Below are 20,230 nucleotides of genomic sequence, written 5' to 3'. Positions count from 1 at the left end.
TCTTTTTTATGTTTTAAAGAAAACATTAACTTGGTGATTTGGCTTTTTTTTGGTTTGTTTGTTTGTTTTTTGTGGTACGCGGGCCTCTCACTGTTGTGGCCTCTCCTGTTGCGGAGCACAGGCTCCGGGTGTGCAGGCTCAGCGGCCATGGCTCACGGGCCCAGCCGCTCCACGGCATGTGGGATCTTCCCGGACCGGGGCACGAACCCGTGTCCCCTGCATCGGCAGGCGGACTCTCAACCACTGCGCCACCAGGGAAGCCCGATTTGGCATGTTTTTACCCCAAGGAGTTATTCTTTTTCTTCAGTCCTGGTGGTAGTTCTTTGTTTTTGTTTTTAAATTAAATTGAGAAGTTCTATTTTTTTCCAAGTAGAAGTGAGTAAATGCTTTGGGGAAAAATGTAAATTGAGAGATATTCCCTAGAATGCCTTTCACTGTGTTTTAACATTCTTTGAAAACAATGCAAACTTATAAAATCACTATCACTGTCCTAATTTATTGACATGATCAGTACTCTTTTATGAAATACTTGACATTTATTCATTGCTTACTGTTTACACAAATGTTAAATGTAGTGTTGATCAATCAAAAAGAGGTCTCTGTGACCCTCCTGTATTATACAGAACAGTTGATTATACCCACAGATTAAAAAATACTCTGTCAAATAATTGTTAAGTATGTTAACAGAGAAGCTGAAGAGGGATTGTGGTTCCCTTAAAGGCTGACTAGCAGCATCAGAGTTGAGGATAGAACCATTTTCTGTTTTCTGTCCCTCTGTTAATAGGCTTTTTTGTTGTTGTTGTCCATAATATTCCCCATTGTCTTTTTTCTCAAATCATTCAGTTGCTTTTCTGTGGTGGTATTTTGTTACATGTTTGCTTCCATGGATTCCCCCCTTTACCTTATATATTCTTCAATGAAAATAAAACGTAAGTGAAATGTTTATCTTAATCTTCCAGAGTATCAGTGTCTCATTTACTGAGACTTCATTTTCATTAGTGTATACACAGAATTATCTCACATGTAGTAATAATTATTTCCAGATATTTACTGGGATCAAACTGCATGTTTTTTTTTTTTTTTTTTTGGCCATGCTGCACAGCATGTTGGATCTTAGCTCCCCAACCAGGGATCAAACCCAAGCCCCCTACATTGGAAGGGTGGAGTGTTAACCACCGGACCACCAGGGAAGTCCCCAAACTGACTTTTAAAGTCCATGCGATGTGTAGTGATGTCCTCACTTTCATTTCTGATAATGGTAATCTGTATCCTCAGTCTGGCTAGAGGCTTATCAATTTTATTCATCTTTTCAAAGAACCAGCTTTTGGTTTAGTTGGTGTTCTCTATTGATTTCTTGTTTTTAATGTCATTGATTTCTGTTTTGTTTTTTTTTTTCTTGGCTGCACTGCGTGTCATTCAGGATCTTAGTTCCCTGACCAGGGATTGAACCTGCCCCCTGCAGTGGAAGCATGGAGTCCTAACCACTGGACTGCCAGGGAATTCCCACATTTAAATGTTTTTGAATCATGTTTGGAAAACTGGTTGGCTATTAGGAAAGATCTTCCCTCTTGAGTTGCCATGTGGGTCTTATGATAAACCAGTAGTGCAAACTTTTATCTTTCATTATATATGGGTTTTGGTTTTGTCTCAGACTAGTTTGTAGGGAATTTCTGCCTGTATTTCATAGCTGGAGAATGTGAGATCTAAAGGTGTCAATTTCCACCAGGGAGATTTTCCCACAGTAGTGTTCTTTGGACTTATCCCCCTTATATTATGTTGCTCAGAGATCTACCTTTGGACTGAAACCACCACATTTTGATGACAAAAACGTCACCAACCAGTAAAATTCTTGAAAATTTGAAACAACTGATTTTAGTTTCTAGAATTTTAAAGAACATCACATAGCCAGAAATGATTTGTTCACTAATGAATTATGAACTACCAGTGTGTATGTCTGTAGTGGCAACTGTATAAGAATTCATTTAGGGCTTCCCTGGTGGCACAGTGGTTGAGAGTCCGCCTGCCGATGCAGGGGACGCGGGTTCGTGCCCCGGTCCGGGAAGATCCCACATGCCACGGAGCGGCTGGGCCCGTGAGCCATGGCCGCTGAGCCTGCGTGTCCAGAGCCTGTGCTCCGCAACGGGAGAGGCCACAGCAGTGAGAGGCTCGCATACCGCAAAAAAAAAAATAAAAAAATAAAATTAAAAAAAAAAGCATTTAACAGGATAATATGTTCTGTAATAGTAGTTTGTCATTGATAACAAAATTTTCAGGATGTTAATTCCTATAGCAAGAACTTGTAACATCGTAAAATGTGGTTCACCGGAGTTACTACTTTCCATATTTTATAATTAAATGTACTAAAAAAATCTAAATGTAATAGAAAAATTCAATCACAGAGATGGCTTTAAACACTTAAACATTTCTGAATAACACTTTATTCTAGCTCATATACAAGGACATTTTGGTATGCTATTTATACAGTTTTCTTAGTGTTCCCTACATTTGGACTAACCATACTAACATCTATATGCTAGAGATTTGACCAAAGCATATGCACTTCAAAATAATATTCTATATTCTAATATTCTGAAATGCCTGTGTACAATCTGATCATTGTTTAGTCAGCAAATATCAAATTTAAAGTGTCAGGATGTGGAATGTTTGATAAGTGTTTAGAATTTTTCTGAGCAGAGTTCCATCTAGCTAGCTGTGGTGTTAATACAGGACCTGTATGTTTTTCTCATGGGCATGAGGATGTCATGTTACACTTTTTTCTTTTATGTTTCTCAACTTTTTTGCTTAAACTTTTTCTCTCAACTTACTGTAGTAAGTCCTGTCAACATGTTTGTTTGAAAGCAAACCAAAACCAAATATTAAAACGGAAAAAAAAATTTCAAAAGAATCAGATTCTGGCTTCAATATATTATTTCTATATTTGTAAACTGATGTTAAAAAATGCTTTCAAGATGCTTTTTAGGAAGGCACAATTTGGTAGCATCAATTTTTCACTTACAGCCTTTTCTAAACAAGATCCCAGGAAACTGCCACCCTAATTTTTCCGGCACGTACTTTTAAGCACTTCAAGGTTCAATCTGAAGTGCAAGTAAAACCCTCTCATTCTCAAAATTACTAAGAGTAAACAATACATTGGCTAGTGAGCAGAATATGAAAATACAGGTTACTTTGTCAAAAGATGAAAGTTCTTATGGTATCGGGTTAGAGACTAAACGTGGAACAAAGGCCTTCATGACTGGAAAATCAGAGCTCTTGAAGTGAGCTCTACCTATCTAAGCTTAGAAGTTAAATGCAGAAAAACGAGAACATTTTGGTTCTTTTGAACAAGAGCGCAACAGCTAAAACATTAAAAATAAGGTATGGTGATAATTGAGTTAGAAAAGCTCAGTTACTACTCTAGGCTAGACTCTAATCAGTAAAACTATACTTTGTAATTTTCAAGAGTTTGGCTTCATATTTAAAATTTTTTTTACAGTATGTAATTACATATACAGTGTTCTGTAACTCAAACTATAATGCTCAAGTCTGTAAGAAGTTTATTCGAGAGATGCTCAAAAGCCCCACTACTACTCTCCCTTTCTATTTAGAAAAAAAACAATTTTGAAAATACTTGTAGCACAGAAATGCTCCATGGTTCATCCACAACTGCAAGTCCGTATCAATAGGCAGTTTCTCATATCTAATGTATTGTGTTATAGTCTAATATATGTCAAATACCCTGTTGATTTATGAACATTTTCCATGGGCAAAGGCGTTAAAGACAACAGGATCAAGTTGACGATGTTATTGTTCACTTTAAATAGTAAATTGTGCTTGCATACTGAAAGTTAAAATGAGCTGCAAGTAAGAATGGGAATATAAATATGTCCATTTGTACTATACACTAAAAATTAAAATCCTAAGAGAATGAAGATGCCTTATGATAACTGAAAAATGAAAGATGAGAAGCAATAGGAATTGGTAATGGTATATTTTAATTTTTTGTTAAAGCTCTGAAGTTGTATTAAATTGCTAACCAAATTGAGGTAGAGGTAGACCCTAATGTTATTCCTTCCATGTGTCAGAATAAGCCTCTCACTTTAACTTGTATGCGCTTTCCCCCTAATTATATATACATGATTTAATTTGAAATGTGTTATGATAGAAAAATTACAGGATCATTCAAATGGTTATTTTTTTTACAAAATTCTTAATTACTAGTAAAAAAAAGTATAAAAAGTACCCAGTGTTCTTCTTGCTAGTCATAAATATATTTGTTTTCCTCCAAGTGTAGAAAAAAAAGGGTAGAGAAACTATGTTATGCAACCATTATGATAGTCATGTAATGAAGACACTAGAACATAACTCGCATGGTAAGAATATTTTACCTTAGTGCCTAGTTTTCCTCTTTGAAGGTTACACATAGCTTTGATTCATATTAAATTTCCTACTAAAGCAGATTTAAATTCCATCAGACACAAATCTATTTCCATTTTAAATCACATACAAGTGCTAAGTGATCAGAGGGATGGGAAACACTAGGTAAGGCCTGGTGGGTGGTAACTTCTTCATGAGTAGGTAATGGAATCACCTGTTCAACCTCTAAAGCATTTAAGTCAATGAAAATGTAATCCAGACATCCATGAAAGCCACCAACGTAATTTGTGTAAGCAGGTTCACCACAAGCACTTTTCAGTTTGAAGAAATGGGTAAGAGACATGTTGCATCGTTCCTCTTCCCCATTGGAAGTCCAGTCTTCATGATCCTCTGGAATATTGCCACTGATGACAAAGTGATACATTCCTGTTGATGGGGTACTATTAAAGTCCCCACAAAATATAACTGGTATGCTGGGATACAGATCACAAGAGACGTGTCTAATGTGAGCCAAGGCTACTGCCATTTGAATGAGACGAATGTACCCACCTATGAATATAAAAAACATTAATGTTAAGTACTTTCTAAAGTTGCCTTTAAGTTAAAAAAAACAAAGAAAAAACAAACCACAGTATCTGGGTGACATTCAAGATATGTATTTGTATGTGTGGGGAGGAAGTGGATGAAGGTGGTCAAAAGGTAAAACTTCCAGTTATAAGATTAATGGTATTGGGGATGTAATATACAACACAATGGCTATAGTTAACACTGCTGGGTGGTATATTTGAAAGGTGCTAAGAGAGTAAACCCCAGAAGTTCTCATCACAAGGAAAAAAACCTTTTGGGGGATATTTATATGAGGTAATAGATTTTAACTAAACTTATTGTGATAATCATTTTGCAATATGTGTAAGTCATTATGCCATACACCTTAAATTGTATAGCGCTGTATGTCAACTATATCTCAATAAAACTCAAAAAAAAAGAGATGTATTTGTGTAAAACAGCTTTTACGGACGTTACATTACCACGTTCAAGCCACTTGAGAAAACCAATAAAACTTACCTTTGGGGTGCCAGTAGAGATGGGTATTAGCAACACATATCTTTTGAGAAGAGTCCTTTGTAGACTGAAGAACAGAAACCTAAAATAAACAGAAAATGCCAAGTTCAGATGCTATTTCCCAATCTGAATTTTTAAAAAATCTAAAACTATATGATGAACTGACACTTTATTCCATATGCCTCCCTGCTGATGAAGTATGATTGAAATTATGAAATTTAATTTTAAGTTTTGGAATATAAATGAATGGGATTCAGCATAACATTTTAGTAACAGTCCAATACACAGAGGTAGCATGAATACATTTTAGATGACAACACTAAGGTTGGAGCCCGTGTTTTTCTGTGGGTAAGCGTGGGCTTTGTAGTCAGGCAGAACTCGCTTTGAATACCCACTCTACCATTTACAGCAGTGAGACCTGGAGAGGGACACTTCTTTTTCCTAAACCAGCTTCATCATGAGTAAAAAAGAGACAATATCATCCACCTCAAGGAGGACATTTAATTGTGTGGATTCAATTAAATAAGCTTACTCAGAGGTGCATGAGACACAGTAGGTGCTCAAAAAATGGCAGCTGCCCTTCTTACTATGAACAAAACCAACTACCTAAAAACTCTGGACAACAGAGTTTTAGAATAACATCTATAAAATGGGAACATTAGGATTACTATGAGCCAAAATTAAAATAACAGCTAATATTTACGGAGCACTTTGTACAACATACCAGAGACTTAAAATTTAAATTCTTTAAAATGTGTCAAAACAGTGTTTGGCAAGTAGTAAGAAAATATTAGCTATTAAATTATTGTATTTAGCTAAACACTAAATCATAAGCACTATGAAAAGTTCCTGTTTGTCTTGTTCAAGGCAACCTGTAGTGTGCCTGGCGCATTACAGGTACTCAATAAGTATCTGCTCGATGAAGGAAGGAAGGAAGGCTAAATTACGTGCTTAAGATACAAGAGCAAACACCTTTCAGTAAAATCTGGACTGTTTCTTCTCTATAAGCACCCCCGGCCCCGGCGCCCCTTCCAGAACGAGTATGTCGAGACTGGCGGAGTTACTCTACCTGAAGTACAGAAGATCTCTGGAGCACCCTCTCCTGCGCTGATGGGTACAAGGCCAGTTTCTCCAGCAGTTCTTTGTGAAGTGGGTCAGACTGCAGGGCTTCATGGAAAACAATGTCATGCTGGCTAAGGAGGCTGAACTTGGACTTCCGGTAGAAAGTGGCCAGGCCTTCGTGCTGCTTGATTCGAAACACGCCCTCCAGCCCAAAGGCCTCCAGGGCCGGCACCAAGCTGTCTGTAAACACGTTGCGGTCAACTTCCTGCAAACAGATGAGGTCGGCGTTGTAGCCCGTGAGTTCTTTTTGGATAAGGTTCTGGCGGTAGTCGAGTTCCAGGGCGTAAGGGGCACAGTACGGGTACAGGACCGTCCGCGAAAACTCAGTCTGGGCATATGTGTCGGCCAGGATGTTGTAGGAGACAGTGCGGATGAGAGCGTCGTCCGTCACCTTCTTGGTGTACAGATGCCGGTGGTCAAAGGTGCAGGTGCCGGGCCCGGCCTCCACTGGACACACACTTTCCAACTCCCGGCTTGGCCCGAAGCGCTGCCCATTGCCTGGGGTGCAATGAAGTTTGAGCCGTAGCCCGATGTCGGCATTGGACGGGGTGTAGACGCGCTCGTCCACACCCGTCTCAGTCCAACCAGGAGAGGGCGAAGAGGGAGACAACGATGAGGGGCCTCCGCCCTCAGGTTCTGTCGCGCCGGGTTTGGTTTCCTTGTACCAGCGGAAGAGGGAGCCGGCGGGATCCCCAAATTCGACGCCGAGCTTGGGGCACACCGGGAAGCCGGCCATGATGTAGCGCGGCAACTGCAGCTCGGTGAAGGCGGGAGGGTTGCGCTCCACCTTGTACTTGACATCGCCGATCTGCAGCACCGCACCGTCCTGCCAGGCGTCCACATTGAGCACGTCTTCAGCCACTGCCTCCTCCCGGTAGTACAGCTTCACCACGGGTTCGCAGGCTGCAGCCGGCTCGGGCCCAGGCCCCGCACAGGACACGCCGCCGCTTGCGTTTGGCCGGTTCTTCCTGCTCTTCTTGGCGGCGGCCGCCTTCGCGTGGCCTTTGAGGGCATTGGTAGCGATCCGGCTGAGGGCCCGACCCAGCGGCTCGCTCTGGTCGCGCTGCATGTTCTTGTGGCTGCCGTCGGCCAGCGCGAACGACAGACTTAGCTTAGGCTCCGAGGGCACACAGCGCACCACAGCGCGCTCCATCGCGCCTGCCACGGTCTCAGTCGCCGCCTCGGCCCGACTGTGCCGCTCCACTGCCGTACGGACCCCACGAAGCGCGGAGCGGGCGCCTGGGAGCCTCCACATGAACCTGGCGGCCCAGAGGCTGACGAGCTCTGAGCCTGGGCGACCGTTAAGCGTCAGGTAGAAACAGAAGAGCCGCAGCCGCCGGTTCCGGAACCCATTCAGTCCCTCAACTTCCGGCCGGCGAAGAGAGGGCGTACTGTGCTCCCGCCACGCACTTTCGCCAGGCCCGCTCACCAGCTCCTTTTTTCCATAGCCACTCGTGTCTCTAATCCATCACAGCTTAATTTTTATCTACAACCAGAGTCATAAGGCTGGAAAAATGAAGAAAATATAGAAGTTCCAGAGGGAAATATTAGACTCCATGGTTTTATCGAAAGTGCAGTTAGCGGGCGGAAGCGAAGGCGCGCCCAAAACGGAACTGGCTGGGGTGGTGTCACGGGTTTCGCTTCCCCGGCGGAGGCTGGCGCAGTTCCTGGTTGTTAACCCCGTGCCTTCTGGTGGTTCCTGGGGCTTCCTCGCGCGAGGGCGTAGGGAACTCCACCCGGTTTGCCAGCCTGGCTTCGGGTGTGGAAAGTGTTGCTCACTTTTCCACAGCATTCCCGAGGCTGCTCACCCTCTTCCGAGGTGTGGTGGGTTCACCTCAGGCCTAGCCAGCGCCGACGCGCGGAGCAGGGCTTTTGTGGTAGTAACTACGAACGATATATAGTAGCTCCCAGTCAGTGAGCGGTGACTGTGCTAAAAACGTCTTTTACGGATGTGAGGACCAGAGAGATTAAGTTACCTGCTCAAGACCAAACAGACATTGCTGAATGAATGGCAGGAGACTGAGAATAGCCAGTAAGTAAGAGGATATGAGAAATGTAGCTTCTTTGAAAGCCAAATGAAGAAAGTATTTAAAGAAACAGATTTTGTGTTAAATATAATTAATACTCTGATTAACTGAAGAAAAAAACAACTCTTGAAGATTCAGAGAACAAATTGAGAATTCCCTTCTCTCGACAAGTGATATGTTTGTATGTATTTTCCCGTCTCCTACAACTGGAATGTTTATTTATTGGGTATCTAATAATAAGCCATACCCTTTCCCCTGGCTTACAATAAGGAAAATAAGCCTTTTCTAAAAGAAGGATGCATTTTGCAGTCATTTGAAATGTATATTCCTGTCCTCCCCTCTCCCCACGCAGCAAGTATTTGACAAGGTAACTGGTTGCCTGGTGGTATGTATGTAATCTGGGGCTACAGTGTAGGGTAAAAGTCATTACATTTTATCAGTTGGCTTAAGAAAATAAGTCTCAGTACTCCAGTTCATAGTATCATAGTACCCACATTAGCAAATATAAATTTTGAAATGGCACTTCTCTTCATGCATCTTTGCAGAACTCAATCTTAAATAAGCTAAAAGATAAAAGCCCTATTAGGAAATGTGGGAATTCCCTGGCGGTCCAGTGGTTACACCTCGAGGCTTTCACTGCTGAGGCCCAGAGTTCAGTCCCTGGTCTGGGAACTAAGATCCTGCAACCTGCTCCGGGAAGCTAAAAAAAAAAACAAACCCTATTAGAAAATGACTCTCCTTCAAGCAAGCTGATCTAATTTAACTCTGTAGCACTGTAGCAGTCTTAATCCGAGTTTGAGACACATGCCTTGAAGTGTCATACTTTCTTTTAGGGTTTTTTTTTTTTTGATATTTAAATTACTTCAAAGAGTAAAAACATATTTGTAGTGAAAAAAAGGTAATCTTCCCGCCTCTGACTTCTATGCATGCACAAACGTTTATGAATTTATACCCTTCCCCCCACTTTTTGCACAGATAGGAATGTAGTATACCCATGGTTCAGTACCTTCCTCTTTTCATTATCTTACATTATCTTTTGTCAGTTCTTTCAGGAGAAGGTATCTGCAAGTGTTCTGGAAGTTTCACAACTTCCCAAAGAAAGTTTAATCTGAACTCTACAGACTTAAAAATAATAAATGGTGTGTTTATTTTATGAGGCTAAACTGTAGCACAATTATGTATATAAATTATATAATTAAAATTTGAGATTACAAGACTGAACCAATACTATGCTTTTCCTCATGCCAAAAGGAGAAGCATCTAATAGAAATCATTTTATTCATCCATTCTCAATTCATACCAAGAAACACAAGCTAACTTTCACTAATCAAAAGTTACGGTTGTTGGAGTTATTTTTATTACTTATACGTATATCTGCAGGAATTAGTGTGTGAAGACAAGTTTCTTGTAATTACCCTCAGTTAATAACATTGGCATAGATCATTAATATACTTTTATCTTTTTTAACTTAAGGTCAACATGAAACTAATTTTGAGGGATAGCACTCAGAAATTTTGAGTAATTTGTTGATATCACTTCAGGGTAATCTATTTTCTCATATATTCAAAATTTAATATATATATTTTTGGCTGCATTGGGTCTTCATTGCGTGTGGGCTTTCTCTAGTTGCGGTGAGCAGGGGCTACTCTTCGTTGCGGTGAGTGGGCTTCTCATTGTGGTGGCTTCTCTTGTCACGGAGCACAGGCTCTAGGGCACGTGGGCTTCAGTAGTTGTGGCATGTGGGCTCAGTAGTTGTGGCACACAGGCTTAGTTGCTCCAAAGCATGTGGGATCTTCCCAGACCAGGGATTGAACCCATGTCCCCTGCATTAGCAGGCGGATTCTTAACCACTGCGCCACCAGGAAAGTCCCCAAAATTTAATAATTTCTATTTGCTTTCTGTTTAAGGGAATCAATCTCTTCTATTTATTTGTTTCTTTTTAAATTATTTTTTCCAGTTTCACTGAGATATAATTGATATATAACATTGTATTAGTCCAAGGTGTACAGCATAATGATTTGATATAGGTATATATTGCCAAATGATTACCACAATAAGTTTAATTAACATCCATTATATCAATAGTTACAGTTCTTTTTCTTGTGATGAGAACTTCTAAGATCTATTGTTTGCAACTTTCACATATACTGTAGTCACCATGTTGTACATTATATACCCAGAACTTGTTTATCTTATAACTGGAAGTTTTTACCTTTTTGATCACCTTCATCCACTTCCTTCATCCATCCCTCCCCCCACACCAATCTGTTGTCCGTATCTATGAATTAATTTTTTTTTGATTCCACATATAATCGAAATCATACAGTATTTGTCTTTGTCTGACTTATTTCACTTAGCATAATGCCCTTGAGGTCCATCCATGTTGTCACAATGGCAGGATCTCCTTTTTTATTGTTGAATAATATTCCATTATATATCTGTATCTATATATCTATATCATTTCTATGTCTATATATCTTACATTTTCTTTACCCATTTATCCATCTGTGGACACTTAACATTTAGGTTGTTTCCATGTCTTGCTATTGTAAATAATGCTGCACAGAACATGGGGGTGCAGAGACGTTTTTGGGATATTGATTTCGTTTCCTTTGTGTGTATATATAACCAGAAATGGGATGCTGAATCATACGGTAGTTCTACTTCTAATTTTTTGAGGAACTTCTGTTTTTATACTGTTTTCCATAGTGACTACATCAATTTACAGTCCCACCAACAGTGCTATTTGTTTCTTATATTTTAAAATATTTATCATAATTTATGATTACATTATGTATTAATATACTATATAGCATAGTATGTATATGATACAGCTATATCATTTTTTTCATTTTTAAAATTGAGATACAACTATATCACTTAATATAAGTATAATTAATGTTACTATAACAGCAATCATAAACTTAGTTCGAAGAAAAGAAATTCAGTCAAAGAACTTATGTAAAACAACACAGTTTAGCTCCATAAAGAACTCTTAAGCATATGGACTCATTTCTTTTTCCTGCACTCCCATTCTTAATTTTGAAATAACAATACATAGTTTAAAGCATAGTAAGTTTGTTTCATAAGTTCTCTTAGGATCTTCATCATTTCTATTAAGAAATAGAAAAATCTTTTTGTATAGTATTGGAGAATCATTTTGGTGTCGTTATCCATAAGTGTTTTTATATAATCAAGCCTGGGCTTCCCTGGTGGTGCAGTGGTTAAGAATCCGCCTGCCAATGCAAGGGACATGGGTTTGAGCCCTGGTGCAGGAAGATCCCACAGGCTGCGGAGCAACTAAGCCCATGAACCACAACTACTGAGCCTGTGTTCTAGAGCCTGCGAGCCACAACCACTGAAACCCGTGCGCCTAGAGCCTGCGCTCTGAAATAAAGAGAAGCCACCGCAGTGAGAAGCCCACACACTGCAAAAAAGAGTAGCCCACACACACTGCAACTACAGAAAGCCTGCATGCAGCAACGAAGACTCAACATAGCCAAAAATAAAATAAATAAATTTATATTAAAAAAAACCCTTACCATTGAGGACGATGTTGGCTGTGGGTTTGTCATATATGGCCTTTATTATGTTGAGGAAAGTTCCCTCTATGCCTACTTTCTGCAGGGTGTTTATCATAAATGGGTGTTGAATTTTGTGGAAAGCTTTCTCTGCATCTATTGAGATGATCATATGGTTTTTCTCCTTCAGTTTGTTAATATGGTTTATCACATTGATTGATTTGCGTATATTGAAGAATCCTTGCATTCCTGGGATAAACCCCACTTGATCATGGTGTATGATCCTTTTAATGTGCTGTTGGGTTCTGTTTGCTAGTATTTTGTTGAGGATATTTGCATCTACGTTCATCAGTGATATTGGCCAGTAGTTTTCTTTCTTTGTGACATCCTTCTCTGGTTTTGGTATCAAGGTTATGGTGGCCTCGTAGAATGAGTTTGGGAGTGTTCCTCCCTCTGCTATATTTTGGAAGAGTTTGAGAAGGATAGGTGTTAGCTCTTCTCTAAATGTTTGATAGAATTTGCCTGTGAAGCCATCTGGTCCTGGGGTTTTGTTTGTTGGAAGATTTTTAATCACAGTTTCAATTTCAGGGCTTGTGATTGGTCTGTTTATATTTTCTATTTCTTCCTGATTCAGTCTTGGCACGTTGTGCATTTCTAAGAATTTGTCCATTTCTTCCAGTTTGTCCATTTTATTGGCATAGAGCTGCTTGTAGTAATCTCTCATGATCTTTTGTATTTCTGCAGTGTCAGTTGTTACTTCTCCTTTTTCATTTCTAATTCTATTGAGTCTTCTCCCTTTTTTTCTTGATGAGTCTGGCTAATGGTTTATCAATTTTGTTTATCTTCTCAAAGAAACAGCTTTTAGTTTTATTGATCTTTGCTATCGTTTCCTTCATTTCTTTTTCATTTATTTCTGATCTGATTTTTATGATTTCTTTCCTTCTGCTAACTTTGGGTTTTCTTTGTTCTTCTTTCTCTAATTGCTTTAGGTGCAAGGTTAGGTTGTTTATTTGAGATGTTTCCTATTTCTTAAGGTAGGATTGTATTGCTATAAACTTCCCTCTTTGAACTGCTTTTGCTGCATCCCATAGGTTTTGGGTCGTCATGTCTCCATTATCATTTGTTTCTAAGTATTTTTTTATTTCCTCTTTGATTTCTTCACTGATCACTTCATTATTAAGTAGTGTATTGCTTACCTCCATGTGCTTGTATTTTTTACAGATCTTTTCCTGTAATCGATATCTAGTCTCATAGCATTGTGGTCAGAAAAGATACTTGATACAATTTCAATTTTCTTAAATTTACCAAGGCTTGATTTGTGACCCAAGATATGATCTATCCTGGAGAATGTTCCATGAGCACTTGAGAAGAATGTGTATTCTGTTGTTTTTGGATGGAATGTCCTATAAATATCAGTTAAGTCCATCTTGTTTAATGTTTCATTTAAAGCTTGTGTTTCCTTATTTATTTTCATTTTGGATGATCTGTCCATTGGTGAAAGTGGAGTGTTAAAGTCCCCTACTATGAATGTGCTACTTCCGATTTCCCCTTTCATGGCTGTTAGTATTTGCCTTATGTATTGAGGTGGTTCTATGTTGGGTGCATAAGTATTTACAATTGTTATATTTTCCTCTTGAATCAATCCCTTGATCATTATGTAGTGTCCTTCTTTGTCTCTTCTAATAGTCTTTATTTTAAAGTCTATTTTGTCTGATATGAGAATTGCTACTCCAGCTTTCTTTTGGTTTCCATTTGCATGGAATATCTTTTTCCATCCCCTTACTTTCAGTCTGTATGTGTCTCTAGGTCTGAAGTGGGTCACTTGTAGACAGCATATATATGGGTCTTGTTTTTGTATCCATTCAGCCAATCTGTGTCTTTTGGTGGGAGCATTTAGTCCATTTACATTTAAGGTAATTATCGATATGTATGTTCCTAATCCCATTTTCTTAATGTTTTGGGTTCATTATTGTAGATCTTTTCCTTCACTTGTGTTTTGCCTAGAGAAGTTCCTTTAGCATTTGTTGTAAAGCTGGTTTGGTGGTGCTGAACTCTCTCAGCTTTTGCTTGTCTGCAAAGGTTTTAATTTCTCCATCAAATCTGAAAGAGATCCTTGCTGGGTAGAGTAATCTTGGTTGCAGGTTTTTCTCCTTCATCACTTTAAATATGTCCTGCCAGTCCCTTCTGGCTTGCAGAGTTTCTGCTGAAAGATCAGCTGTTAACCTTATGGGGATTCCCTTGTGTGTTATTTGTTGTTTTTCCCTTGCTGCTTTTAATATGTTTTCTTTGTATTTAATTTTTAACAGTTTGATTAATATGTGTCTTGGCGTATTTCTCCTTGGATTTATTCTGTATGGGACTCTCTGTGCTTCCTGGACTTGATTAACTATTTCCTTTCCCATATCAGGGAAGTTTTCAACTATAATCTCTTCAAATATTTTCTCAGTCCCTTTCTTTTTCTCTTCTTCTTCTGGAACCCCTATAATTCGAATGTTGGTGCGTTTAATGTTGTCCCAGAAGTCTCTGAGACTGTCCTCAGTTCTTTTCATTCTTTTTTCTTTATTCTGCTCTGCAGTAGTTATTTCCACTATTTTATCTTCCAGGTCACTTATCCGTTCTTCTGCCTCAGTTATTCTGCTATTGATCCCATCTAGAGTATTTTTAATTTCAGATTGTGTTGTTCATCGTTGTTTGTTTCATCTTTAGTTCTTCTAGGTCCTTGTTAAATGTTTCTTGCATTTTTTCTATTCTATTTCCAAGATTTTGGATCATCTTTACTATCATTATTCTGAATTCTCTTTCAGATAGACTGCCTTTTTCCTCCTCATTTGTTAGGTCTGGTCGGTTTTTATCTTGCTCCTTCATCTGCTGTGTGTTTTTCTGTCTTCTCATTTTGCTTATCTTACTGTGTTTGGGGTCTGCTTTTTGCAGGCTGCAGGTACGTAGTTCCTGTTGTTTTTTGTGTCTGTCCCCAGTGGCTAAGGTTGGTTCAGTGGGTTGTGTAGGCTTCCTGGTGGAGGGGACTAGTGCCTGTGTTCTGGTGGATGAGGCTGGATCTTGTCTTTCTGTTGGGCAGGTTCACGTCTGGTGGTGTGTTTTTGGGTGTCTGTGGACTTATTAAGATTTTAGGCAGCCTCTCTGTTAATGGTTGGGGTTGTGTTCATGTTGTGCTAGTTGTTTGGCATAGGGTGTCCAGCACTGTAGCTTGCTGGTCGTTGAGTGAAGCTGGGTGCTGGTGTTGAGATGGAGATCTATGGGAGATTTTCACCATTTGATATTATGTGGAGCTGGGAGGTCTCTTGTAGACCAGTGTCCTAAAGTTGGCTCTCCCACCTCAGGGGCACAGCACTGACTCCTGGCTGCAGCACCAAGAGCCTTTCATCCACACGGCTCAGAATAAAAGGGAGAAAAAGTAGAAAGAAAGAAAGAAGGAAGGAAAGAAAGAAAGGAGGGAGGGAGAGCAGGAGGAAGGAAGGACAGGAAGGAAGATAAAGTAAAATAAAATAAAGTAAGATAAAATATAATAAAATAAAGTAAGATAAAATATAATAAAGTTATTAAAATAGAAAACTATTAAGAAAAAATTTTTAAAAAACCCAACCACAACAACATAAAAATGGACAGATAGAACCCTAGGACAAATGGTGGAAGCAAAGGTATACAGACAAAATCTCACACAGAAGCACACACATACTCACAAAAAGAGGAAAAGTGGAAAAAATCATAAATCTTGCTCTCGAAGTCCACCTCCTCATTTTGGGATGATTTGTTGTCTAAAGAAGGGAAGGAAGGAAAGAAAGAAAGAAAGAAGATAAAATAAAATAAAATAAAGTTATGAAAATAAAAAATAATTATTAAGAAAAAAAATGAAACAACACAAAACGGACGGATAGAACCCTAGGACAAATGGTCAGAGCAAAGCTATACAAACAAAATCTCACAAAGAAGCATACACATACACACTCACAGAAAGAGGAAAAGGGGAAAAAATCATAAATCTTGCTCTCAAAGTCCACCTCCTCAATTTGGGATGATTCGTTGTCTATTCATGTATTCCACAGATGCAGGGTACATCAAGTTGATTGTGGAGATTTAATCCACTGCTTCTTAGGCTGCTGGGAGAGATTTCCCTTTCTCTTCTTTGTTCACACAGCTCCTGGGGTTCAGCTTTGGATTTGGCCCCGCCTCTGCATGTAGGTCGCCTGAAAGCGTCTGTTCTTCTCTCAGACAGGACGGGGTTAAAGGAGCAGCTGATACGGGAACTCTGGCTCACTCAGGCTGGGGGGAGGGAGGGGTACGGACTGCGGGGCGGGCCTGCGGCGGCAGAGGCCAGCGTGACGTTCCACCAGCCTGAGGTGCGCCGTGTGTTCCCTCGGGGAAGTAGTCCCTGGATTCCGGGATCCTGGCAGTGGCGGGCTGCACGGGCTCCCTGGAAGGGGGGTGTGGATAGTGACCTGTGCTCACACACAGGCTTCTTGGTGGCGGCAGCAGCAGACTTAGCGTCTCATGCACGTCTTTGGGGTACGCGCTTTTAGTCGCGGCTCGCACCTGTCTCTGGAGCTCCTTTAAGCAGCGCTCTTACTCCCCTCTCCTCACGCACCAGGAAACAAAGAGGCAAGAAAAGTCTCTTGCCTCTTTGGCAGGTCCAGACTTTTCCCCCGACTCCCTCCAGGCTAGCCGTGGTGCACTAACCCCCTGCAGGCTGTGTTCACACCGCCAACCCCAGTCCTCTCCCTGTGCTCTGACCGAAGCCTGAGCCTCAGCTCCCAGCCCTGCCCGCCCCGGTGGGTGAGCAGACAAGGCTCTCGGGCTGGTGAGTGCTGGTTGGCACCGATCCTCTGTGCGGGAATCTCTCTGCTTTGCCCTCTGCTCTCCTGTTGCTGTGCTCTCCTCCGCGGCTCCGAAGCCTCCCCCCTCTGCCACCCACAGTCTCCCCCCGCGAAGGAGCTTCCTAGTGTGTGGAAACCTTTCCTCCTTCACGGCTCCCTCCCACTGGTACACATCCCGTCCGTATCCTTTTGTCTCTGCTTATTCCTTTTTCTTTTGCACTACCCAGGTACGTGGGGAGTTTCTTGCCTTTTGGGAGATCTGAGGTCTTCTGCCAGCGTTCAGTAGGTGTGCTGTAGGGGTTGTTCAACGTGTAGTTGTATTTCTGGTGTATCTGTGGGGAGGAAGGTGATCTCCGCATCTTACTATTCCGCCATCTTCCCCTCGTCCCCCGGAACATACATTTTGATAATTACCTTAAATGTAAATGGATTAAATTCTCCAACCAAAAGATATAGACTGGCTGAATGGATACCCAAAAAAAAGACCTGTATATATGCTGTCTACAAGAGATCCACTTCAGATCTAGGGACACATACAGACTGAAAGTGAGGGGTTGGAAAAAGATATTCTATGGAAATGGAAATTAAAGGAAAGCTGGAGGGCTTCCCTGGTGGTGCAGTGGTTGAGAGTCCGCCTGCCGATGCAGGGAACACGGGTTCATGCCCCAGTTCAGGAAGATCCCACATGCCGCGGAGCGGCTAGGCCCGTGAGCCATGGCTGCTGAGCCTGCACGTCCGGAGCCTGTGCTCCGCAGCGGGAGAGGCCACAACAGTGAGAGGTCTGCGTACCGGGAAAAAAAAAAATGCTGGAGTAACAATACTCATATCAGACAAAATAGACTTTAAAATAAAGACTGTTACACGAGACAAAGAAGGTCACTATATAATGATCAACGGATCAATCCAAGAAGAAGATACAACAATTGTAAATATTTATGCACCCAGCCTAGGAGCACTTCAGTACATAAGGCAAATGCTAACATCCATAAAAGGGGAAGTTGACAGTAACACAATCATAGTAGGGGACTTTAACACCCCACTTTCACCAATGGACAGATCAACCAAAATGAAAATAAATAAGGAAACACAAGCTTTAAATGATACATTCAACAGGATGGACTTAATTCATGTTTATAGGACATTACATCCAAAAACAACAGAATACACTTTTTTCTCAAGTGCTCATGGAACATTCTCCAGGATAGATCATATCTTGGGTCACAAATCAAGCCTTGGTAACCTTAACAAAATTGAAATCGTATCAGTTATCTTTTCCGAGCACAACTCTAATGAGAAAGATATCAATTACAGGAAAAAGACTGTAAAAAAATACAAACACATGGAGGCTAAACAATACACTACTAAACAAGAGATCACTGAAGAAATCAAAGAGGAAATCAAAAAATACCTAGGAACAAATGACATTGAAAACACGACGACCCAAAAACTATGGGCTGCAGCAAAAGCAGTTCCAAGAGGGAAGTTTATAGCAATACAATCCTACCTCAAGAAACAAAAATCTCAAATAAACAACCTAACCTTACACCTAAAGCAATTAGAGAAAGAAGAAGAAAAATAACCCAAAGTTAGCAGAAGGAAAGAAATCATAAAGATCCGATCAGAAATAAATGAAAAAGAAATGAAGGAAATAACAGCAAAGATCAATACAACTAACAGCTGGTTCTTTGAGAAGATAAACAAAATTGATAAACCATTAGCCAGACTCATCAAGAAAAAAAGAGAGAGGACTCAGATCCATAAAATTAGAAATGAAAAAGGAGAAGTAACAACTGACACTGCAGAAATACAAAGGATCATGAGTGGTTACTACAAGCAAATATATGCCAATAAAATGGACAACCTGGAAGAAATGGACAAATTCTTAGAAAAGCACAACCTTCCGAGACTGAACCAGGAAGAAATAGAAAATATAAACAGACCAATCAGAAGCACTGAAATTGAAACTGTGATAAAAAATCTTCCAACAAACAAAAGCCCAGGACCAGATGGCTTCACAGGTGAATTTTATCAATCATTTAGAGAAGAGCTAAGACCTGTCCTCAAACTCTTCCAAAATACAGCAGAGGGAGGAACACTCTCAATCTCATTCTACGAAACCACCCTGTTACCAAAACCAGACAAAGATGTCACAAGAAAAGAAAACTACAGGCCTATATCACTGATGAACATCGATGCAAAAATCTCAACAGAGTACTAGCAAACAATCCAGCAGCACATTAAAAGGACAATACACCATGATAAAGTGGAGTTTATCCCAGGAATGCAAGGATTCTTCAATATACACAAATCAATCAATGTGATACACCATATTAATACACTGAAGGATAAAAACCATGTGATAATCTCAACAGATGCAGAGAAAGCTTTCAACAAAATTCAACAAACACCCATTTATTATAAAAACTCTCCAGAAAGTAGGCATAGAGAGAACTTACCTCAACATAATAAAGGCCATATATGACAAACACACAGCAAACATCATTCTCAATGGTGAAAAATTGAAACCATTTCCTCTGAGATCAGGAACAATACAAGGTTGCCCACTCTCAGCATTATTATATAACATAGTTTTGGAAGTTTTAGCCACAGCAGTCAGAGACGAAAAAGAAATAAAAGGAATACAGGGCTTCCCTGGTGGCGCAGTGGTTGAGAGTCTGCCGGCCGATGCAGGGGATGCGGGTTAGTGCCCCGGTCTGGGAGGATCCCACGTGCCACGGAGCGGCTGGGCCTGTGAGCTGTGACCGCTGAGACTGCGTTTCCGGAGCCTGTGCTCCGCAATGGGAGAGCCCACAACAGTGAGAGGTCCGCATACCACAAAAAAAAAAAAGGAATCCAAGTTGGAAAAGAAGAGTTAAAACTGTCACTGTTTGCAGATGACACGATACTATACATACAGAATCCTAAAGATGCTACCAGAAAACTACGAGAGCTAATCAATGAATTTGCTAAAGTTGCAGGATACAAAATTAATGAACAGAAATCTCTTGCATTCCTATACACTAATGATGAACAATCTGAAAGAGAAATTAAGGAAACACTCCCATTTACCATTGCAGCAAAAAGAATAAAATACCTAGGAATAAACCTACCTAAGGAGACAAAAGACCTGTATGCAGAAAACTATAAGACACTGATGAAAGAAATTAAAGATAATACCAACTGATGGAGAGATATACTATGTTCTTGGTTTGGAAGAATCAACATTGTGAAAATGACCCTACTACCCAAAGCAATCTGCAGATTCAATGCAATCCCTATCAAACTACCACTGGCA

At 40.3% G+C, this 20,230-nt stretch overlaps 2 protein-coding genes across 2 annotated transcripts in view; one reads left to right on the top strand and one right to left on the bottom strand.

Annotated features, from left to right (window-relative positions):
* Window positions 1-2,422: 2,422 nt before the first annotated feature.
* Window positions 2,423-7,960, bottom strand: PDE12 (phosphodiesterase 12). Its single transcript, XM_004328555.4, has 3 exons — window positions 6,506-7,960; window positions 5,440-5,518; window positions 2,423-4,923 (listed from the first exon to the last, which is right to left on the bottom strand). Exons 1-3 carry the CDS (start codon window positions 7,811-7,813, stop codon window positions 4,481-4,483), a joined length of 1,830 nt encoding a protein of 609 aa, XP_004328603.1. The 5' UTR covers window positions 7,814-7,960; the 3' UTR covers window positions 2,423-4,480.
* A 280-nt stretch (window positions 7,961-8,240) lies between these two features.
* The window catches only part of DNAH12 (dynein axonemal heavy chain 12), a 229,604-nt gene continuing 217,614 nt past the window's right edge, over window positions 8,241-20,230 (top strand). Inside the window, exon 1 of the mRNA XM_073811265.1 lies at window positions 8,241-8,590. The gene's annotated coding sequence lies outside the window, so the exon portion shown is untranslated. The remainder of the gene's footprint in view (window positions 8,591-20,230) is intronic.

This window comes from Tursiops truncatus, chromosome 10 (genome assembly GCF_011762595.2).
Source record: "Tursiops truncatus isolate mTurTru1 chromosome 10, mTurTru1.mat.Y, whole genome shotgun sequence".
NCBI classification, from domain to species: domain Eukaryota; kingdom Metazoa; phylum Chordata; class Mammalia; order Artiodactyla; family Delphinidae; genus Tursiops; species Tursiops truncatus.
The sequence above is the reverse complement of the archived record's forward strand: the minus strand, read 5'-3'. Positions and strand labels throughout refer to the sequence as shown.